This window comes from Denticeps clupeoides, chromosome 8 (assembly GCF_900700375.1).
Source record: "Denticeps clupeoides chromosome 8, fDenClu1.1, whole genome shotgun sequence".
In the NCBI taxonomy this organism is placed as follows: Eukaryota; Metazoa; Chordata; class Actinopteri; order Clupeiformes; family Denticipitidae; genus Denticeps; species Denticeps clupeoides.
The window spans coordinates 21,911,010-21,935,398 of record NC_041714.1 but is presented as its reverse complement, the minus strand read 5'-3'; the positions used below and the strand labels follow the sequence as shown (position 1 = coordinate 21,935,398).

General features: G+C 43.5%; 1 protein-coding gene across 2 annotated transcripts in view; it reads right to left on the bottom strand.

Annotated features, from left to right (window-relative positions):
- Nucleotides 1-1,514: 1,514 nt before the first annotated feature.
- The window catches only part of csmd1a (CUB and Sushi multiple domains 1a), a 237,581-nt gene continuing 214,706 nt past the window's right edge, over nt 1,515-24,389 (bottom strand). For both annotated transcript variants that reach the window (XM_028987988.1, XM_028987989.1), the window contains 24 exons: nt 23,831-24,019; nt 23,547-23,693; nt 21,438-21,626; nt 19,870-20,055; nt 18,734-18,928; nt 17,951-18,124; nt 17,456-17,629; nt 17,176-17,349; nt 14,658-14,846; nt 14,195-14,368; nt 13,849-14,031; nt 11,597-11,773; nt 11,329-11,508; nt 10,804-10,977; nt 9,270-9,443; nt 8,892-8,965; nt 8,424-8,535; nt 7,603-7,782; nt 6,186-6,251; nt 5,858-6,019; nt 5,652-5,764; nt 5,474-5,561; nt 4,583-4,706; nt 1,515-2,999 (listed from right to left, as the gene is read on the bottom strand). In XM_028987988.1, the coding sequence (XP_028843821.1) occupies nt 2,840-2,999; nt 4,583-4,706; nt 5,474-5,561; nt 5,652-5,764; nt 5,858-6,019; nt 6,186-6,251; nt 7,603-7,782; nt 8,424-8,535; nt 8,892-8,965; nt 9,270-9,443; nt 10,804-10,977; nt 11,329-11,508; nt 11,597-11,773; nt 13,849-14,031; nt 14,195-14,368; nt 14,658-14,846; nt 17,176-17,349; nt 17,456-17,629; nt 17,951-18,124; nt 18,734-18,928; nt 19,870-20,055; nt 21,438-21,626; nt 23,547-23,693; nt 23,831-24,019 (3,758 nt within the window). In that variant the 3' untranslated portion in view covers nt 1,515-2,839. The remainder of the gene's footprint in view (nt 3,000-4,582; nt 4,707-5,473; nt 5,562-5,651; nt 5,765-5,857; nt 6,020-6,185; nt 6,252-7,602; nt 7,783-8,423; nt 8,536-8,891; nt 8,966-9,269; nt 9,444-10,803; nt 10,978-11,328; nt 11,509-11,596; nt 11,774-13,848; nt 14,032-14,194; nt 14,369-14,657; nt 14,847-17,175; nt 17,350-17,455; nt 17,630-17,950; nt 18,125-18,733; nt 18,929-19,869; nt 20,056-21,437; nt 21,627-23,546; nt 23,694-23,830; nt 24,020-24,389) is intronic.

Here is a 24,389-nt window from a genome sequence, read left to right as displayed (position 1 = left end):
AAATCTATAGAAACCGAATGAGAATTGCTGGTGTCGTCCTATTGTAAGACGCTTTGGATAAAAGCGTCTTCCAAGTACAGTAAAGTAAAGTAAAGTAAAGTAAAAAAAATGTGGTATCGAGGCCGATACCAGATACCGTATCGGTATCAGTACATCCCTAACTACCCTTAAACACTTAAACAGTCCTGTTACTTTGGGTCACATAGGTCACTTAGGAGTCCATCCCAGGATGCAAAACACACAGATAATACGTATTAAAAAGTGATTTGAGAGAACATGTTTATATCTAGAAAGACTGCCCACTATTCCCCAAGGGTGATGGTTAAATACAGAGGACACATTTCACCGTGTCACCGTGTGCTGCGCTGCAGTGTTTCCCAATGACCATCATTTCACTGACAGGATCAGTGAACAGGATCACGTCATCAGAAATTTGCGATGCAATTTGTTAACAACCCATCTTCAGTCAGGGAGATTTGAGTTGGAGTAGAGAGAAAACAGATAAAAAAAACTCTATATTTTAAAAAATGTTTAATATTTATCTCAAATAAATTCAAAATATGGTTTCATTTAACAATCTCCAGTACAGCTTCAGGTTCATACTCTCCTCTCATGTCAAACAATGCATACAAGCATTCCACAAAGGCCCGTACAATATATTCTATATACATATACATACATACATACACACACACACACATATATATATGTATGTATGTATGTATGTATGTACACACACACACACACACACACACACACACATATATATAGTTTTTGAAAAATTAACCATAGATATATAATTATATAAGTAAACAATTAATTTACATTTTGTACAGTAAAAACATTTATTTCAACAATTTTAACTACATTAATCAAAAGTACAGCATATTTAATAATTTTATAAATTCTTCATAAAAATATATTTCTATACAAAAACATTTTCTTTTGCACCTACTTCAAGTCAGCAGCACATGATAACATGACGTGATCGAAGCATGATTGTTGAGATGCACTTTTACAGCTTCAGGTTTACAAGTTGGCAAAATATCTTACAGAGATGGAAAGTAAAACGTTGCAACGTTGCAGCAAGCCTGAAGGCAAGGTGTGGAGTAACAGCGGTCAGACGCCACGAGTGAAGGGGGAGGAGCAACCCGACCCGGCGTGTCTTCAGATCCAAAGACCACGCCCGCTTCCTTACATCGTTTGTAGGGCACTAGAGGTGGCACTAGATGGAACGCTCTGGATGAAATGCAGTCAGCATGGAAAGGAGGATTTTCGGATGAAGGTTTCACTACGTCTAGGGCACATTATGAAGAAAAAGAAAAAAAAAGAAAAAAGAAAAACACGCTTCAGGTAGTTCATATATATATACTGTAAAAATGTGCATTTTATCCTATGAATACTGAAGCTAACCCATGACTTTTGAATCACAGTGAATATGCATTCAGGGAGCCCTGCTCTCTCACCTATCAACACCGGTCATCTCAAACTGTGACAGTCTGGATAAGATTCTCATTTTAATAAGGCAGTGTTTTTTTTTTCTTCTTTGAACCGAAGTCTGAAAATCATGTGATTCAGTGGTTAAAAAAAAAAAAGGATGGAAAAGAAACGCACAAAAACAAGCTCGATGACCCAAACACACAAAGTCACAATGGCCTCCATCCTAGCGAACAGGTTAATGAAAGCTCAACTCAGAACAGTGGAGTGAAGTAAAGTAAGTGCAGAGTATGAAAAATAAACATTTCATTTGCACCGGCCGTATAGAAAAATTATGTTCCTTCTGCAAAAGAGGTATTTTTTTTTTTACATATGCAAATTCCACCCAAGTAAAATTACACACCATTGTGAATGGTTTCAGGAGCTAAACCTATTCGAGGCTTGTGATGACAATGAAAAGAAATCTCTTAGGACCAACTCTCCAACTTCTTCAGCATTTACTTCTGTTGAAAACAAAATCCCAATGGACAGAATTCTGGCAACTTACATGGTAATTCTTCTATTGCGTATAACAAATGGTCTATAAAACAAATCAGAATAAAAACAATAGGGAGCAATTTATGAGCTTCAGATAAAATACAGCATGACGTGCTCTCAGTGTATGTACACATGTAAGAAACCCTGTACCATTGTTTTTTTTCCTCCATCTGTTTGATCATTTTGCTTTAAGAGCCAGACTAATAATCATTCACACCACAGTAGTGCAAAATTTGTGCGATACAGTTTAGATTTTTTCCCTTCAAAACAACCATGGAGACCATTCCTCCTTCAGCCCCGAGAGTAGAATTCCGGCGAGACGAGTCCAGTGATAGCGTGTGTTTCCTTGGAGATTGACAAGATCTGCAGTGTTCAGCCACAATGGTTCAAAGTTAAATCGTCCTTTGTGACGCTGTACCTCTTCACTGAAGAAAAGTGCGCTTTTTGTCAAAAAATTTGTGGCCTTCATAATGCTTCAATGTTTTCCCTCAAGAGAAGACTTTTGAAAGGGGAAAAGAAATAAAATAAAAGAATGCGTGACTTCCATCTTGCAAAGAGCCATGAAAGGCAGAAGTCCTTGATACGATAAAAGATCTTGTGTCTTTTGTTGCCTATGCAATAAACTATGTGTGATTTATTCCATAAAAATCCATGTCAAAATCCTTCCTCTTTTGTCTTTTCTTTCTTTTGGAGGAGGGATGGTCAAGTATGATGTCTATCACTGTAACGTTTATCGCTGTGTTCTTCTTCTCCTTAGTGAACTTGAAAGTGCAGACACAACGGGACATTTGCTCCTGGAGTGATCTGTGGTATGCCACGCCCAAGTGGGCGGAGCTGTGCACCAGTCCTCTGCTGGGAATAAAGGCTATACTACTGTGCAGACTGTGTTTAGGGTTGTGTCAAATCTCACAGCTTTAGCCTCAGTGGGCTTCATGTTTGTGTCATACATGGGATTTTCGAACGAAGCTTGTCCGTTTGTGTTTTCGTGACCCGCATATCCATTGTACTGTACTTTTGGTCTTGTTCTGAAAGAAGACAAGATCATAGAACGTTGGTGAAATGAATGAAAGTCTGCAAAAAACTCTAAAATGTGGCTCATGATCATGAAGATGAACTGAATACCTCAATTGAATACCTCATATAAACAGTGATTTATTCGTTTCACCTACAACACTGCCACACAAAGCCATGTTCTATTCAAATACCTCACAGTCTAGGAAATTGTCAAAAAGACAAACACTGTCTGATGTTAGGAAGTGAAATTGAAAGAAAGTCCTGGGGTTAAAAGAAACCGAGAAATAGACTAAAAATCAGCAAATGACAACCAAATGTAAAATTGAAACCAAGATTGTTTTTTGGATTTTTTCTTTGTTTTTTTGGAGCAATGACCAAAAATGTATGGCTTTTACTCATTTAGAGGCAATTCTTTAACTAGGGCCAGTATTTTGTGTATTAATGTAGCAATGCGGTTAATAGCCTATTTGACATGGTTTCTAATTTTAGTACAGTTTTTTGTGTGTATCTGCTATATAACAATGTGTAAATGCAAATTTGTAACAATAAACAAAGGTCTACTCCTACTTCCCTATGAACAGATGTGATAATCAGCACTGCTGATGTCTGCTGTACCTTAGGGCTGTGGTCATGCGTTTGCTAATTTGCTAAACAGACCTTCATGAAATGCCTCATAACCACCAAGATTTATCACTATCAAGAAACCTTGACAGCTACGATCCCTGGAAAGCTGAAAAATCACTAAACTGTGCCGCAGTGACTCTTCATAAATAAAGAGCTGTACTTGGCTGAGGCCAGCTCGACAAATTTAGTTTCCCTCCATAAAGAAAAAAAATTCCCATCACACTTTGAGTGAACTTTAATTACTGTAGATTTTTAGCAGTAATAACTTCCATCACATTTCTACTTATGTGTGACTGTGATTGTTCATTAAAAACAAACACAATTTTCAAAAATATGGCTTAATATAAAACATTTACATAAAAAAATAGGTCTAAAATTATTCCTTTAGCACCTGTAGTTGAAGAATCGCCTTCTCAGAAATCTGATCAAAACCATCAAAAATTAAATTTCACAATTTCAAAGAGAATGCAATTTTTACGCTGTTCCAAAAACAAACAAACATGATGGTAAGTGTTTCAAATTAAGATGAATGATTATTATGATGAAATTAGAATTTTTCTTTTCTAGTTTTTGACCTTTAAAACCACTTCTTTTTTTTTTTTAGAATGAGTGAAATAACAGCAGACGATGGACATGTTAGCCTATAGTGACTCAGTCTTACCTGCAGCCGGCCCTGATTACGTCTTTGGGTCTCTCATTCTCATCTGTGTGTTGTGATAGTGCCCTGCCAATTTTCTTTATTTTAATGACTCAGTATTTCGTTATCTTTTGACATTTTTTTCTGTCTATTTAAACTGCCTTGGAAAACTCCAATGCTTGTTATTTTTTTACTTTATGGAGTAAACTTATTATCAATTAAAAGTAAAGGCTTTGATACTAATCACTGACAACATGGTGGCACAGGAGTTTCCAATAATGGCTAGAAAAGGAACAATGCAGAATGACAGGGACAAAAGTAAGTGCAACCTACCTGTGTTTGTAGAGGTAAAATGCAAACCCTGAAAGGATCAGAGCGAAGAACGGCACTAGGATCGCAGCTGCAACTGAGCTGCTGTTGGTTCCATAGTAGGGGTTTGGGTCTGCTGAGCTCAGACCTGAAACAAGAAGTGGAGCAAAAACAGAGCATGTGACAAAATGTGGCATCTTTTACCTGGAAGTTACTTGGGTGAAATGGTGACGGTCATTTGTCTATACAAAACAATCATTAATTAGTGAATTGGCCCAAATTTAAGACTGTATTTTTTCTTACAATACGTCTGACAAAGGAATATCATCTTTGCAATCTAGACAAAAAAAAATGCAAAACTGGTAGTTTATTTAGATTTTTAAACATTTTAAATGGAAAAGGTGTCAGAATGTATTTTTTTTCAGTACTTGGAATAATTATTCACTGTGGCAAAATTCCTGATTTAGGCATACTAACATATTCCAACATGGAGTGTGTGCTGTCGGTGTATGTTTAATCATTCAAGATTAATTGCACTATTTAAGGGTGGACCGATCAATGACATGAGCTCTGTGTGTAAATGAAGTTCTTGGAGACACAAATTGAACGGACTGAAATATGCTGCTGGTCAGTTGATGCACGTTGGACGGGAGGACAGATGAGAAGATTACGGGCCTCTGCATGAACGTTAAACCCGAGTGGAATAAAGCATGGCGTCTCCTGGCAACAGCGACACGGGCCATCACTTTGCAACAGGTTGCACCTCCCTTACAAACGTATTAAATATCGACGCGCTAATTACCACCGTTTCTGACTTCAGAGGTAAATATCACTGTGTGTGGTGAAACTTTTAATAAATCTATTCCGATGTGATATGAAGTAGTAAAAAGTAGTCTTGTGTATGAATAAAAATACCTTGTTTAGTTAACTGGAACGTGCCAAAATCTTTGCTGTGGATGTGACCCTGGTAGATAAACGTTTTCTTGTCAGTTTCGGAAGTCACCTGCACAGGAAACGGGGAATTATTCAACATTGCAAAAAGGCTGCAATTATACGTAAAAAAAAATCCATTTATTTCCAAATATTAACTCACATATCCATCCATGGCCCAGTTGTCGTTCTTAAATTTACTGAAATACTTCTCCATTGGGCCTCGTATTTGGTAGACCTTCAGCAGTAAATGATTTTCCTCCTTCTTGTACGTTCCTAGCAGCCATTAATGAATATCTCATTAAAGCAGGACAAACCTTGTTTAACAGAAGTGTGACCATGGAATTATACAGACACCTCATCTCGTACCGGATAGTTTAATCTGCACCCCGCTCTGCTCCAGGAGGGTGACGTTGACTCTGCTAGTCGCTGCGTTGAATCCGTTAACTGTAAGGGTGGCCGCCTGCCTTTTCCCAAGGTACTCGTAGTGGCCGGCCCACCCGGAGCTCGGTGAGAACACGTCGTCCGGCACTGGGGAGAAGAGAACGGAACGTTATCCTGCACGCGGTGCGGCCAGAGGCCGGAATCCCTCGCTTGCCGGGCCGCTGTATGACCGGACTGGAAATGATCCGATTGGACGTTGAGTTAATACATGTGCATTTGAACTTCAGCAAATTGCCCAGTGAGGTGCACCTACCCCGCATTTTATTTTTCTGCACGTCTGAGTCTCCCGCCTTCGATTTGTTGTTTATTTTCGGTCCGACTGAAAGGTAGAAGGAGTAAATTGATAACTTGACATTTGCAAATGTGACATTCACAAGCCTCCGTAATGGCCACTTTGCCCATTCTCTTACTCGAGCTGCAAATTAAAACATCATCTGTCTTCATAATTCACTTAACGAAGTGGCAACCTCAACACGCGAGGAGTTCAAGATCCGCCGCTAAAAATACACGGCTGCCCAATGCCAGTCGCCACCGAAGCGTCCACGAGATTTAATCTCCGCTCCTGTCACCTGGAATCCGAGTCGCTGCGCCTCTCTTTATGTCTAAAAATGCCCAGTCTCCTCCCGCCATGACACTGACTTTCACACTGCCGTGAGTGTGATGCTGTTCGCTTCTGTAGGGTCAAAGGTGATCTTTAATTGCCGTTTTGAAATGGTTGGGAACTAATTATTCTAATTATATCAGTGTTTTCTTCAAGATGCCGATAACTAACCCCGAGGAAGGGTTTTCCACTAGGGAACACGCCATCGTGCTTAATGCCTTGTCCTGCAAGTCTAAGAAAAAGGGCGTGGTCTACAGAAGTGTTGGTAAATTGGTATTATTTCCCATTTTCAATAGGTCTTGGGACAGAATGGACTGGAAATGATGCACCCGTTCGTTCTAAAAGACAAAATGAGACTGAAATTTTAGGAGAAACACATGCGGCCTTAGAAGCTATGTATCCTCTAAACTGAAACGCAGTTTTGTATTATCAGGCTCATAAGGCATGTACAGTCAATCACTGTAAAATAACTGTGCATACAGTACAGGCCAAAAGTCTGGACACACCTTCTTTTATTTTCATGACCATTTACGTTGGTAGATTCTCACTGAAGGCACCAAAACTATGAATGAACACATGTGGAGTTATGTACTTAACAAAAAGTGGAGACCTGACCTCCACAGTCACCGGACCTGAACCCAGTCCAGATGGTTTGGGGTGAGCTGGACCAACAAGTGCTAAACTCCTTCAAGACTGTTGCAGAAGCATTTCAGGTGACGACCTCTTGAAGCTCATCGAGAGAATGCCAAGAGTGTGCAAAGCAGTAATCAGAGCAAAGAAACTAGAATATAAAACATGTTTTCACTTTTTCACCTTTTTTTGTTAAGTACGTAACCCCACATGTGTTCATTCATAGTTTTTATGCCTTCAGTGAGAATCTACCAACGTAAATGGTCATGAAAATAAAGAAAACACGTTGAATGAGAAGGTGTGTACAGACTTTTGGCCTGTACTGTACCTGTATACAGTCAATCACTGTGAAATGAGGATGTTCACAAAAAATAACACAATGCAATAACTGATGTCTTAAATTATGCAGGTTGCTCTAAAATGGCATGCATCTCCGTACCTTTGCAGACAGGAGGCTTTCCAGACCACTTCCCATCGGGTCTGCAGGTCCTGTGCTCGGATCCTCCTGACAGGAAGTATCCGTCTTGGCATGTGTACATTAAAGTGTATCCCAGGGTGGGCAGATCAATAGACCTTACGTCAACATGAGACGGCGTCTCTATTTGTCTGCAAGCATGAGCTGCAAGCCAGAAGAGGAAGTACAATAACATCACACCTCCACGCCACAGGAGTCTTAGGTGAGCGGAGCTCTTCACACCCACGGGCAGATTATTGAACAGCGGTGATAAAGTCGAGGCATCGGGAGGGAAAATTCGGATGCACGCTTGGAGTGTTGTTGTACTACATAATACATGAAGTCAGACTTCACACCGCTCCCCGCTAAGTCGGTGCGCCCCGGGAGTGAAGCCGCTTTGCGCGCAACTGTCAAAGTCGCCCACAGATTTACTGCTTATGTACGAGCATCTTAAACTTGACCAACTTTTAATTTTTTTTTTTTTTCGCTGAGACCAGCAGTCCCTGGTTTTTGTTCTCGCATGAACCGCCATCTTTTTTCAAAGAGAACAAAAACGTCCCCCAGTGGCCTTTCGGGTGTCGTGATATGTCTTTGAAACCATATATATGCAGCTGGGGGCATAATCCCTGCCTGAGTTATTACGGCTGGAGATTGAATATGTGGCAGCACCGTAGGGGCGAGTCCACATCAGTGGAATCTCGTAAATCAAAAAAAAAAAAAAAAAAAAAAAGATTACATTCACTGAAACAATATTTTATTCAGTTAAGCTGTCATGCGCCTATAATAAGTCAGAAGGAGACGCTTACCAACACATTCAGGTTGCATGCCGCTCCACGTCAAGTTTTCGAGACACGTTCTCGTCGTTGACCCCAGGATGTGATAATTTTTCCGACACCGAAAGAAAATTTTGCTCCCAACCTGTAATGGCATATTATTATTGATTAAAATCCCCGAATAACTAATCTGGGCGGAAATGCATTTGTCGGTTCAAACTAATTATAGCGCCACTGCATGTGTAAGCACATCTTAATACAAATGGGAGGGGCATGAATATAAGATGACCCTGAATATAAAATAAACCTAATACTGTATTTAGCGCCATTTACAAGCGTAACATTTTTTGTGATGCGCCAACACAAGACTACACCACTGTTGCAAAAGAATTTAAACATAAAAAAAGCACTCAAGTTTCCATGCATTTAACGTGCCCCCGGCGAGTCCTTGCTCTCTGCATCGTGCGGTGACAGCCCTCTCGGTATTAGAAATACACTCACCTCAAATCCTTGTGCCTGCACTGGTATCCCATACGCTGGAGTCCCTGGATCCCGACACGTATTATATGCTGGATCTAAGGTAAGAAAACAGGATGGCTGCTGATATTTACAACTATACAAACGTCATAGCTTCATATTCACATTTTCTACATCTTTAAAAATGTTATATAACATGTAGACAAGCATAGGGTTAGGGTTTATGGTATATGGTACCTAGTAACCATATGATTTTACATTTTCTTATACCCTTAATGCATGAGAATATAAAACAATATATTAAACATATAATAACTACATTCATGTTATTCATTTATTATGTTTCTAATAAAAGTATGTTATACATATCAAAAAGATGTCATGCACTGTGATATCACACACCTATGCAGGATGGCTGGAATTCACTCCACGTTCCATCCTCCTGACAGATCCTTCTGAAAGGACCCACCAAAAGTAACGGGCTCCTGCAGTAGAAGGTGACCTCTGACCTGTAGGTGAACTGCTTCCCCTCCAGGTAGCCCTCGGCCGGGGTGCCTGGGTCTCCGCACAGCACGGCTGCACGGGGCGGAAACAGGGGGTGAGGCGCCTCATTTCAACTCGCGAAAAGTGTCTGGCTGGCATGCACCTGCTGACATGCATGCGCATCAGTGTCACGCTAACAGGGGTGAGTGTGGGGGGGGAACGGCTTCCTAAACCGCTGCTCCCGCCTGCGCGCTGTTGATAAGGGCACATTCTCAGCACGTCTCAAAGAACCCCCTTTTTTTTTTTTTTTTTAACGTAGATTTGTGCACGTTGCTCCTGACACAGTGTCGAAGGCTTACAACCAAGGCCCGCGGGGCTTTTCTGGCAGCCCAGGTCCATATAACCCGTTCTTCTCATGCTCTGTGCAGCCCGGAGTACTTGAGGGATCAGTCTGGGACGAGCCGACATTTGTATTGGACGTGTCAAAGCTGGCATGAAAAAAGCAGCGCAGAGGCCGCGATGTCCATAAAAAAAATCTCACTTAACCTCTGATTAAAATTTCATACAACGCCGCGGTGCGTATGGAAACGTTAAACTGTAATGTTGCTGTCCCGTTGCATTAATATGCAGAAGCTTACCAAAAAAATCGAATGGGCTGCAATTTTTTTATGCTCTGCGCCATTTGTTCTGACCGGACTGCACCCAAATCAATTTGAAAATCGGTGCCAATCCAGTGCGTCTATCGACCCTCGTCCGTGGCAGACTAAATTAAGAATGAACCCGGCCAATAACTGGTAAACCGGCCAACCGCCTGTACCTTCCACACCGCTCGGCACTGCAGGACTTATCTGTCTCTGTCCGGCCATTTTCCTCCAGTCAAGAGGACTGGGAAGATGCAGTGATGGGAGGGGACAGAGGACAAGGGACAAAAGGTCACGGAGCGTGATGGAGAGGGAGAGCCTGGTAATAACCGAGGGGGGCGGTACCTTCACCATGACTGACAGGAGGTCAAAACCTACTCATTTGTCCTCTCATGCAGCACTGAGGGCAGAACTGAAGTGGCATTACTCGTTTATCATATTATTCTTTATTGTCTTCACTACTTTTTGCACTTAAAATAAAGTAAACATATTTGATGTATTAATACTTTGGTTGTGCAATGCATTTAAATGACAAATTGTTCTTGCTGCAAGAATGAATTTTAAGAATGCATTTTAATCAAGATTAACAAGGCGAACCACTGGGAGATGGGCCAAGAGATGCTTCAGAAATACCTCTGTGGCACACATCATTTGTAATTCTTGTCCAGGATGCATACACATAAGCAGTCTGTCAATAGAACGTTCACTGTCTTGCTGACAAAGTGAAAGTGAGCCCCGATTATTCAGGCCGCCGCGTTTTCATGCCGGTGGTACCTTCTAAAGGCTGGATGGGCGCTGTGGGCGGGACTTACGCAGGCACTGCGGGATCTCGCCACGCCACGTCCCGTTGCCCTCGCACGTGGCGATTCCAGGGGACGAGAGCTGGTAGCCAGCGAGGCAGCTGTAGGTGACGCTGGCGCCCCACCGGACGTCCGATCCCTCCACTTTCCCGAAGCGAATGAATGGGGGCTGACCGCACACGATCACTTCATTACAGAATACACAAAAACAAGACAAATAAACTTCCATGAATTTTGGACAATATGTTAGAGATGGTAATATGAGCAGGGATTTCCTTCCTTAATTATTTCGCTTAATTATTATTTCGCTTAATTATTAACGAGAACGCGGCCCTGCGCCCGATCTTGCACATTGTCATGGGTACCATCCCTTCAGTCTGAATAATCAGGGTCGAAGTGCAAAAAAAAATGGGATCAAAACCCCCCACAACCTTTTGATCTCTTGGTGCTTTTTGGTGAATAAATAAAAGAAATGTATTTTTTCGTACTGTAGCTATTGCATCATCATTAAATGAGTGGAAGGAGTGAAGCCGTCACCTTTGCAGCTGGGCTTCGTCTGATTCCAGGTTCCATCCTTGGTGCACAGCAGGGAGGAGGACCCGGCGGGTTCCATGACGTAACCCGGATTACAGTGAAACTGGACGCTCTTGTTGAACGTGAACTCGTTGCCCGTGTAAATCCCGTTGGCGACGGTCCCCGGGTCCCCGCAGCTGATGACTGCAAGAGAGGTTAACAGCTTCCCGTCAGCTCCGGCCGATAACCGGGGGGGGGGGGACACGACCCCGTCCCGGGTCCCCGCCTCTACCTGTGCAGTCCGGGGAGGAGCCGGTCCAGGTGCCGTTGGTGGTGCAGTGGCGGGTGATGAGGCCGGAGGTCTTGTACCCCTCCCAGCAGGCGTACGTCACCGAGCTGGAGAACAGCATCCCGTCGCTGAAGATGATCCTCGCGTAAGCCGGCGTTCCTGGATTTCCGCAGGACACGGCTGGAGGAACACGCGCCGACAGATATGTTAAATAACCAAAACACAGGCTCAGGCTCAGTTTACTGCGCCTAGCGTGCATTGTCCCTGCCTGGGTGGATTAAAGGTTCCCTGTGCATGCATATGGAGGAGCTGCTGTAGCACTAAACCAAATAAAGCATGCATCTTAATCACCACGTCTAATGAAAACCATCCACCAACTTTCATAACTTGGGATGATGGTGAAGCAACAACTGGGAGGAAGCTAAGCAAACGAGTAAAATGGGACCTATGGTAGACGTCAGCTTCGAAAGCCAATTTGGAGTCAGAATTGCATAACCGGCTTCATAATTTGCCACAGCACTGCAATGCAACGGGAGAAAATCAGCAGGGGTGGATGTAATCATAATTTTACACAACTGCATAAATAAACGCGGTGCCGGGGATCGCTCCTTGTTACGCCTCCCGCTGAGAATTCTTTTTTTTTTTTCTTTTCAATTATATTAAGAAATATTTCATTATCTGGGACCAAACTCATTGCAATACGGGAACATATTTAAATGATTTCTTTTCTCGTCCTCACATAACCATAACCATAATTGCAACATAACAATCGCTCTGAACTCAGAAAGATTAATCTAAATAAGAATAATTGTTTGTTGTAAGTGCTTTTGGCATCACGGAAATTCTGTGTTCAGAAGATGGAAACATCTCTCATGTGCCTTTAGGCTTGACACGATCAAGATGTGAGCCTTTTCCCACAAAGCCTCGTCACTCTCCCATGAAAGTCGGATTTATGACGTGCGTGTGCTACTGTACTCCCGTGCACAGCTTCTGGCGTCTCTCTCTGTGGAGGACGTTGCTTCTTCGTTAGACTTCCCATATGAAGGACTGACTGTTCTGGGTTTTCTCCAAAAAAAAAAAAATGGCGGCTTTGAGATATATTCAGTTTAGGTGACGTGGTCTTATATGCTTCAAATTGCATCTAGAACTCTGGATGGGGAAGTTTCTTAGTAGTTTTGTGGGGTTGTGGCTCTTTGGGTCACGGCCCATCCCACACTACAGACAACTCAAGAGTAATTTTAGTTGAAACCGGAGAACCAACGTGGAGCGAGCATGTAAATTCTCTCAGAATTCACACAATTCACATATAAAGCTGGAGCTCACAAATCCTGATTTATAAATCAGCCAAATGCCGTAAATGTGAATGTAACTGTAAAGTTCTGACAATCTATCAACATGTTTCATTCGGTAGCAGACGTGGTTTACATTTACATTTATGGTCCTTATCCAGAGTGCCTTACAATCAATAGTTAGAGGGACAGTCCCTCAGGGACACTCAGGGTTAAGTGTCTTGCTCAGGGACACAACGGTAGTAAGTGGGATTTGAACCTGGGACTTTGCGGGTATGTGTTGTCTCATGCACTAGGCCACAACCACCCACTACAACAAAAAGGGGGACAGCCTTGTGATGTCAGCGTTGACCAGGTGAATATTTTGGAATTTTATATTGTGGTGAATAACTGCTTGTCAATTTTTATTAAAGTAGTTTAATTAGTGAAGTTGGGTTGAAACAACACTTGCACTGTTCGCGTATGTAATGCATTGGCGGGAGCAGCTCTAATATCATCCAGATTGAGGAAACGGGGAGTCTGGGAGCCTTTTAAACACCTCCAAAGTTCCTCTAGGTGATGGGAACAATGAAATAAGGAAAACAGCTTCCTCATTCTATCAACTCTGTACTTCCACAGCATTATTTTTTATTATTCCTATTTTCCTTTCTAAATATTACGTTTTTTATAGCAGGGAAACGTCCAACTCCTTTAAAGAAGCTGCTAAGTCACCTCCTTAATAATGAATGCCCTCTAAATAATGCATTCCATTGATCTCTTGTAAGCACTCTATATGCATACAGTACTCAGCTAGCAGTAAAATGGAAAAGAATATATATCCACTAATAAAGCCCTAAATAATTAAGCAGAACAAACAGAACGTCGGTGATAAAACAAGGTTCAAGAAAATTTCGAATTGATTGTTCAATGTGCAAGAAATGTGCTGAGCTGGAAATCCCTGATTAAAGGTCCCCCCTGGACCGTCACCTTCGCAGACAGGCTGGACGCCGCCCCAGGAGCCGTTCTGGAGACAGGTCCGCTCGGCGGAGCCCACCAGCGCGTAGCCGGCCTCGCAGCTGTACCTCAGCAGGCTCTTCAGCTTGAACTCCTCGCCCAGCCTGGTGGCGTGGGGCGGGACGCCGGGGTCACCGCAGACCCCGGCGCTGCCGCCTGCGATCACAGTAAAAAAAAACAGCAGTAATTGAGTAATTGAGTAAATATCTTTTTTTTCTTGTTTTTACTTGTTTTTTATTCTCCTGGAGAGAGAGAGAGAGAGAGAGAGAGAGAGAGAGAGACTGTGGTTTGTTGGCAGGTCGCCCGCTGGCGAACGTACCCGAGCAGTAGGGCGGCGACCCGCTCCACCGGCCGTCCTCCTGACAGTAGCGGCTACTGTTCCCGATCAGCGCCCTGCCCTGGCCGCAGGAGTAATGGACCACGGCGCCGCTGGTGAACTTCTTCCCGAACATGACGGCGTGTGGCGGGGTGCCGGGGTCGCCGCAGGAAATGGCTGGAGGGCGAGACAGAAAAAAATCAAAATACAATAACTGTACGCACTGTAACAGATTTCTGTCTGATGTCCTTGTCTCTGGCCATCGGAGGGAGAATGAAATCTAATTTTCTTTTTCTCGCTCTCACCCGGCCGTTCTCAGCTTCATCTTCTTCTTACCCTCACCCCCACAAAACACCCAAACACACCTCCGCCTTTACTTTCATCATCTGCGGCATAGCTGTCTTTATTTTATTCGTTTTAAATTCTATTTGTAATAGAGGCGAGACAATACCGGCACATTACTCACAAAGGCACTTAGGAAGCGATCGGTCCCAGAAGCCATTTGACTGGCAGGTGAGAACTGATGAGCCGAACAGATAGAAGCCCCTCTTGCAGTGATACATCACGCTGTTCCTGTAGTTGAAGCTCTCGGGGTAGCGCTGCTGCGAGTGACGAATGGCGTTCTCCACAAAGCCCGGATCAGAGCAGTTTACCACTGCAAGATAAAACCCGGCAGATGCTTAATGGCTGGCAGGGAAACCGAGAGTGAAGAGAGAAAGGAAATCGATGGGGGAGGTTGAGTGGCGAGATTGCTCCCGAACCCTCGGAGTAATTCCAATCAAGCCGCGAGGGTTCTGGAGACGTGCGTCAGAATAACCTGCCGCCAAAACTGGCTGGAATACATATTTAAACTCACGCTTCCGAAAGCGTATTTTCTCGAGCACGTTTATGTTTTGTGATGCTGAACATTTATGTTGTCATCAGTTTCAATATCGTGTAGCTTAAGGACACTTTTTTCTTGCATAATTAACAGATATAGCACCCAAACTCCATTAAGGTATTAGCTGGTGGAATTTATCCTTTATACCTGTCAAATGCTCAATAACTACGGACTGGTCATCAAAACTACACTGTTATATGTTCTCATTAATCAAACCTAATTTGTTGAGAATGAAACTTGGTATAATGCATATTTAAAACTATGACAGGGACAAGTGCGGTAAAGAGGTTCAGATGGGGATTGACGTGTAGATGATCTAGTCATTTTTTTATAAAACACCCTGCAGACTCTGACACTCAAATATAATACAGAAATAAAATACAGTTCAAATTTTTTTTTTATATAAGGGCAATTTTTTAATTATTTCCACCTAAGGACTAATTCAGATGATGTGGCATTTGCATTAATGCATGTGCATTAATGCACCAGAAGCCACCTCAGCAGTTGTGTGTCTCCATATAAAAATAACCCGAATTGGCACTTATTCTCCTGCACTTTCCACCTCCGTCTTTATGTAGGGATATATTTCACATCCTGCCTAGCTGCGTTAATTGCATTCATACGGTGTCCTAGAAGGGTCAACAAAAATGCGAAAGCCAAAAAGTGAAAGTGAAGCGATGGTCATTGTGATACACTGCAGCACAGCATACGGTGACACGGTCAAACGTGTCCTCTGTATTTAACCCATCACCCTTGGTGAGCAGTGGGCAGCCATGACAGGCGCCCGGGGAAAATTTACTAAAAAATGAAGTCATAATGAGCAATGTTATTAACTGTGATGTGTTCATGTCAGGGATATATTAGGTTCCATATACAATATTTGTTTCTTCCATTGTGGCATTTGCATTTGTGTTGAACCTTCAGGGCCACAGTACATTCATTTATTTGAATATGTTAAAAATGTATAAATGAATCCCAGCAATAATCATAATTTACAAGAAACTGAAGAAATAAAAAAGTGCTATAAAATACACTATAAAATTCCGTATGTCGTCACAGGTATGAACAATGCCTCACCAGAAGAGCCATCACAATACATTTCCACATCATGTTACTTTTCCAGCCCTAACAACAAGTCGACATTTCCTCACCCTGGATTTTATTTTTACCCAACCCTTTATTTCCTCCAACCCTGCATTTCAAACTGCAGAGCCAAGGTACAGTAACGAGGAAGTTGCAGCGTTTGCCACGCAGGGCTGGTGGAGCAGTGTTTTTTAGTGGTTGCCCTTCAGTCGGAACAGGAAAAAAATGAAATAAAATAGTGAAGTTGAAGTTGTGTCCAGGGGAACAAAACAGATTGCTTTGCCTCAGTGACAGCTGCCAATGCCTTGGCATCCAATTAAGCCTCCAGGGAGAGGAAGAAAAATTGATCATTGGCACCTGCTATTGGCATGTCCTGTCCTTTAATGGGCTCCATTACTTGTAAATTGTTAGGCCAGTACAAGAATACCTTTAATGTGAATGTGCCCCTCCCAAAAAGGCGAACGGTGCCAGATTTGTATCAGGTATGAGTTTGCATGACCCCTTCCAATGATCTCGGTGAACTGCACATTCAAAACTGTGACAGAAATGCATGCTGCAAGATGCAATTTGTCATATCGTATTCCAAGCACATTCCGATCCAGTTCATGATTTATCAGCCGAATATTCTATTCATATATTAGGCTATTGAAAGGAACCGCAAGGTGATGAGTAGCTGTGTGTAATACAGCCGGGATTACTGGCTGCTCATGTCGGGCAGAGAACCAGTGCGTCCTCAGCGGCACCGGAGCCCCCTGACCGAAGAAAGAAGCCGCATTCATCTGCATTACAGGAGGCTTGAGCCCTGCCTCCTGGAACAGTGACAACGACCTTCTGACGCATGGGGGAATAGCCTTGTTGCGTCAGCTCAGCAGGTACGCTGCTTCCATTCTGGCCCGGTGTCCAGTTTTACATACCTACACAAGCATAACTGTCTATGCACTGAGCATGAGCTACTGAGAGCAAACTTGACATCTAATAAGAAGAATAAAATGAATTAGTGCATGAATATTTGATGTCTCACCCCTGCATACTGGAAGGGGGCTGCTCCACTGTCCAGTCACCCGGCACTGCGCCCTGGACGAGCCGTGCAGCACGTACCCATTGCTGCATGTGAAGTTCACCACATCATTCAGGTTGAATTCGTTGCCCTTTGTTCGGCCGTTTGCCGGGTTTCCGGGGTGGCCGCAGGTAATGGCTGTAAGGAAATGAAGACAGCTCGATGCATTTTGGATTCGCAAGCAGGAAAACGGAAATTATTTAAAACAATAAGCAGTACGATTTGGAGATGACGGAACACTTACGGACACAGACTGGGGCTTGTCCAGACCATCTGTGGTCTTGCTGACATATCCGAACAGACGTGCCGATAAGACGGAATCCCACGTTGCACTGATAGACAACGGTGTCGCGGTAGCTGGAGCCATCGCCGCTTATGTGACCATTGACTATTGGGTCTGGAGAGTCACAGTGGCCAACTGTGTAATAAGGAAACAAACAAAGTTAAAAAAAATGTTTTAATGAGTCTAAATTCCAATAATCATGAAGGGTTCATGCAAGAATATGAAATATAAATAACATCTGTAGCTGTCCAGGGTGAAATTGTGCATTCTGAGCAAAATGAATTCGTAGCCAAAGGTCAACTTGACATTTTTGTTCACCTCACAAGGATTTATAGAATTCTTTCATCTCAACATACATCACTGGGCTCATGTTGTATGAAGGTATTAGGAAGAGCAGGATAAGGAAAATTATGCAATATTTTTCAAACCACGGTGAATAATACAGAGGTCCCTCACCCAGACATTTTGTGTCCACGCCGCTCCAAAGCCCATTGGCCTGGCACTCTCGCACATGCGATCCTACTAATGTGTATCCAGTATTACACGTGAAGATGGCTGTCGCACCAAAGCTTGCCAGGGTTCCCATCTTCTTGCCATTCGGAGGTGAGGGGAGCTCTCCACAGGAGATAACTGAAAATATACGATACAAATAAATAGAACGAATTCATGATGAATTGAATACTAGTCATACTGATACTATAAGAACAGCAACAATATCAATAATATTCCTTTCTCATATTCTGGTAGATGAATAAGAAGAGGCAAATTTATTTCTTAACTACACTGGGCAAACATATTAAAAACGAAGTCTTCCCTGATTCAAATATTTGCATTCACTTTTGACCCCTAATTATCCCAAAAGCACATTTCACTGACTGCTTAATCACTGCAATACTGTTTACCCAGCATGCCTTTGTGGAGCAAACAGGAGCGTGATCACAACAAATTGAGTGGCGGATGCCTTCTTGTGACCGCACACCAAATCCCGGGGATTATGCCCGGATAAGAATGGAAAGTACACAGGATGTAAGGCTGAGAGTGGAAGGATTTCCGCAAGTATTAACATGAGAAGGAGAGTCCCGACCAGATCACAAATGGCCTTCAGTGGTTAATACCGCCAGGGTACTTCGAATGGTAAGAATTACGTGCTCCGTTTCAATAGATTATGCTTTGCTAGCGATTAAATCCCCTCTTTTTTTTAATTATCCAAATGCCACCCTGTATGCACGCGAGCCTTACTCTTGCAGGTGGAGCTGTCCTCGAAGCCACCCCAGGTGGCATTAGCCAAGCACTTGATAATTCGCCTGCCCCCCAAAGAGAAGCCGGGAGTGCAGCTCAGCATTATCTGTGCGCCGTATTCATTCAGTGACCCGGAGATCAGGCGCCACGCCATGTGCTCCGAGAGCACGCCCTCGATATTTGGGCACTGAATCGCTGTGAGGGGAAAAGAAACACATGCATCCAGGGGTTATTCCGGAACTAACTGCCCATTCGGAAAAACACAGAAGAGTGACGATTAAATTTGGACGATTTGAAATCTCATCCATGCGTCACATTGGCAGCAGTATCTCAGTGTCCGTATTTCCCTTGAAAAACAAGGGTGACAAAGGGTGATCCCTGCTAAAATATCCCAAGACCGCGTCCACTACCAAACCAAATATGTAGATTATTGGCCGTTTAGATCAAACGTTCTAGTCGGCAAGCTAGTGCAATCCTTATTTAGCAGGAGAATATGGCCCTAGATATATAGATAGATAGATATAGATAGATGTAGGATAGATAGATATAGATAGATATAGGATAGATAGATAGATAGATATAGATATAGGATAGATAGATAGATATAGATATAGGATAGATAGATAGATATAGATATAGGATAGATAGATATAGATATAGGATAGATAGATAGATAGATATAGATATAGATAGATAGATAGATAGATAGATAGATAGATAGATAGATAGATAGACAGATAGACAGACATAAGTAAAATAAAAAGATACAGGTCTAGTATATTTACATTTTAAAAGAAGTGACTAATATAAAGTACAATTAATATCATGATTGACTACATAAATAGAACTGAATCGATCCTATAAGTCTTTTTTTCAGTCATCACTTGTAATCCTACCACTAGCATGCCTACCCACAGGTACGGAGCTGTGGGTGTGTTTTTGTAGGTTTGAACTTGCAGGCCCAGAGTGCCGAGCCACAGAAACCAAACCATTATTGTTCTCATTTTGCCAATTACCTGCCCTACATTATTCTCACAGGGGGAGCTGAATGAGAAATGCACCGACTGTGGTGGCTCAGTGAGGCAGGAGGTTCTAACACGCCGTTGGCATAGAAACAGAGCGCCCGGGTTTCTCACGTAAACAGAGGGCGGGGTGCGCGGCGTTGCTCCACGAGCCGTCCTCCAGACAGACGGCAGAGAGGGAGCGGCCGCTCTCCATCCGGTAGCCGTCGTCACACTGGTAGTGAACTTTGCTGCCCACCGTGTACTGGAACCCATGGAAGGAGCCGTTGCCGGGGGATTCTGGGATTCCGCAGGATATCGCTGCCAAATGGGCGGGAAATAATTGAAAACAAACATTTTAATGAGGCCTTGGTAGCTTTTAAAGACAAACGTCGCCGAGATGAGCAAAAGCGTGAGTTTGGTAGGTTACTGTGATTAAATGCTTCAAAAGAAAACAGATGTTTGGTCTGTTAGAACCCAAGCAATGGGACCAATTAAATTTCTTTCTTGTCAAACTAGATCGCAACCCCGGCGCTGAAGACAGTGATTAAAAAGCAGCCACCGCATCCTCGCTGACCTCAGGACAGGCCACATGGATCGCTCCCGCCATTTGGAAAAATGATTGGCCTTAATTAGGAGACGCTCTGACTGTTTCTCATTATAAATGCGACCGAGCCGGAGCCACTCCGGCTCCTGCTGTACGGAAGAACGGCTCGGCGCAACGAGGCGGGAAAAGACCAAAAAAAGTCCCGATCCACCACCAACTCTGGCGGTGGCAGGTTGGAACAGCTCAAGGTGCTTATGGAGAATACTTGACTTTCGAATTCCGAATGTATGTACCCCAACCAACTTACATCAGTTGGCCTGAGAGGTGTATATAGTTCAGGTTCCTCCGGTTGGTGGTACCAGAGGTGCCAGGTTGCTAGTAGCCTAGTGGGTAACCCACTCGCCTATGAACCAGAAGACCCAGGTTCAAATCCCACTTACTACCACTGTGTCCCTGAGCAAGACACTTAACCCTGAGTGTCTCCAGGGGGGGACTGTCCCTGTAACTACTGATTGTAAGTCGCTCTGGATAAGGGCGTCTGGTAAAATGCCATAAATGTAAATGGTATGTTTTTTATTTAATTACATTTGAATCTGAATGGATTGTTTTCCAGTTCTATGGGTGACACCAGTATTCCTGAAAAGTTCAGCAGGAGGCCTTACTCTGTAGTACCTTTTGTAGTATTGGGCTTGTGAACGCTGCATCACAGCCTTTTCTTCTTAAGCCGTTTCTCCAGCAGCGTTTTCCCCGTGAAACGTACTTTCCTCTCTTATCTCTGATGAGTTAATTATATCGCACAAGCAGACAAAAATACAGCAAGTGCGCTGAGGCCACAGCTCCGAAAGCACCCCTGCAGAACGTCTATTTCCTGCTGGCTGGAGCTCTGCAGCCTGCCGTCGCACTAATGAACGGAAAAAGATGGAACTGCGGCGCGGGTCTGGGTGAAAAATAATCTCTGGATGTGGGGGGCACAATGTTAATGGGCCAGGGTGCTCAGAAAATGATTTCGACCCGTGAGTAATGTGGTCGGGGGTCTATAAGGGGTCACTGTAAGCCATCCCTCCCTACATTATTGGCATCGAAAAATGACAGACGTGATGATCTTGACTGAGAGGGGTCATTGTGACGCTTGAAAAACCCTCAAGAGTTGCGTTACCTTGACAGAGCGGCACAGGAGAGTCCCACTGGTAAAGTCCGTTGGGGTGGAGTCGACACGTCGCGTTCCTCTGGCCCACCAGCCGGAAGCCCGGGTTGCAGTGGTACTGCAGCCTGCTGCCCGGACGCTCCCGCGTCCTGTTGCGGACGCCGCCGTTCCTGGGGACGTGGTTGATGCTGCAGTAGGCGGCTTAAAAGGGATGGAGAGCTATTCACTAGTGGCCCCAGACAGGTCGAATTAAAAGCACAAGACCCATCCTGGGCGGCGGCAATTAAGCCGTATGTTAAAAGCCGGCCGAGACGCATCCTAATTTGCAATGTCGAGGGCCCCACGGGCAGTTTAAACGAAGACAAGTCCCTGGACGGGACACCGAAGCGCTCCCCAAGCAGCCGTACACAGATAAAAACGCAGGTGCCCTGCATCTTTCAATATTTAAAGACTTGCAAGCAGCCTAATAGCACAGCAGCCATTATAAGACGCTGAAACTGGAGATGAATGGAGCCGGCTCGGCTCCCGGCGCAGCGGCGATGATTCCTTCGCTGGTGAGAGAGGGTCCGTAAAGGCGGCGAAGGGGAATAACAGCCAGCACGGCGGCCGGACTGGCACAGGCGTCAAGTGGAATGAACAGAATGGAGGAATGTGACACGGCGCGGCGAGGAGGCGAGGGGTGAAGAGAGATGGAAAGTAATCACTGCCACCGGCCTTTCTGGGCCGTATATCAGCTTTGCTCTCGGAGAAGAAATGCCTATTTGAGGCACTGGACATGGCAGTTATTCAGCAAAATTCATTACGTGATCTCTGACCTCCATTATGGGGGACATGTGATTGGTTCCCCGGGGGTATATGTGTCTGGTCCCAGCCTAATGAGGGATAATAGAAAAAAAAAGGGACTCCTACACCGGACACAAAATGTGTAGAAATGCACTCCAGCAGGACAGCAAGGAAGAGTGTATGTGCATTTATTTCACAGTTATCTCCAGCTGCGGGCATTTTTACTTAACTGTGTTGGAATCAATGAAAAATCTAATTGATTATAAAGAATCATGATATAAAACATCTGATCAGCCTTTTGTTCTAATTTCGATGGCATTTAAAATAGATAAGTTTCTCTCGCTTTATTGCACTGGTCTTCAACTAATGAAGTCTGATCTTAATTAAGGTCTCATTTAAAATAAGGAGTTTAAGATAAACTTTCCATGCATAACACCATCTGAGAAGATATTTCTCAAATCCATATCACTTAATGACATAGTTTAAGCAGCATGCGATTTTAGATGGCTGCACCACACCAGCTTGTGAAAAAGTTGATAAGTTAATGTGTGCGTCCATTTTGATAGAAAAAATGCAGAATAATGATGTCATTAGCAGTCATTCAGGATCTCATCTGCACTAATACAGACTCAAGCCTTCATTTTCATATTCATCATTTCTTTCCACGTTACTCTTAGAATCATAATCAAATCGAATCATGAAACACACCTATTAAGTAACTTTGATCTCTCTGACAATTCATTCAGTTGGCCAGCTCCATCTAGTGGTGATTCCTATTATGAGACTAAATATCAATAAAGACAATTTGCCTATTTATTTACATATTTTTTTTTCTAAATTGGTACTGTAAATTACATGTGGATAAAATAAAAATAAACAAATGATATTTGAAGATATTGACTCTTCTGTTACATCCCTATTTGGGGATCAAAGAAACAGTCCAAGCAAGCATTGGTGGACACTGTCATTCAAGTAAAGAGGGACACTGTCATTCAAACTGCACGGGTGGTAGTGGCCTAGCCTAGTAGTAGCCTAGTGGGTTAACACACTCCTCTATGAACCAGAAGTCCCAGGTTCAAATCCCACTTACTACCATTGTGTCCCTTAATCCTGACACTTAATCCTGAATCCTGTCTCCAGGGGGGGACTGTCCCTGTAACTACTGACTGTAAGTCGCACTGGATAAGGGCGTCTGGTAAATGCTCTAAATGTAAATGTAAATGCACTGGAATTCTCTGGAATTCACGTATATTTTGCTCAAATGACTTTTCAGCCAAAATAAAAACCTAAAAGGCCTTCCACTGAAGCTTTTGATGCCCACTCAACAATGGCACCAACCTGTGTAGCGTATTTTGAATCCCTTTTTGCTGGTTGCGTGATCCGTCGACCACCTGAGGTACAGCTGGCTGGTTTTACTGGTAAAATTCAACTGCATGGAGTGGTTCCCACTAAGAGCCACCAACAATGGGCTCTGTCCAGACGGTCCTGGCATAAAAAACACACACACACACACACACACACCCCGCTGAATATTTATAAGCTGATCACAGAGAAAGACTCCAAAGGACACACAGGGTGACTGAGGCAGACACACACACACACACACACGAATAAATAAATACCATCGAAGATCTCAAGTTCGTCAAACTGTTTTTCACTCTGGAACATTTCCACGTAGATGGAGATGGTGTACAGCGGCTGCACTCTGATGACCCAGGAGCAGGTTTGAGAGTTGGGGTAGTTTTTCGGAAAACCAGGACTCAGGATCACGCCGGACGAAGCGGATCTCTCCTCATTTGCTGGACACTGGGCTGGAGATGAAATGCAGGCAAAAATCACGCTTTTCAGGACCACAGGTGGCAATAAAGCTCCGACTCCAGTTAGGCAACCAGCATAGCACGCATGGCGGTCCCAGGCCCGGTACGTGGGGCTTAGTGTAAATAATAGGGCTGTGTATTGGCAAAGATCTCTCGATTCAACACGTACCACAATAAACGGGACATGATTTGTATCTATCACCATATATTTTAATACTGTTCATATTGCAGTTTGACTGAAAATGTAAAAACCGAGCTGAAATACAAAATGCTGCGTACGATCTGTCATGTTTTGCGATTTCACAGCGGCATCTACAGGAGTGGAGGCTGTAGTTGCACATGACTCTCCTCTCTGCTGACATCG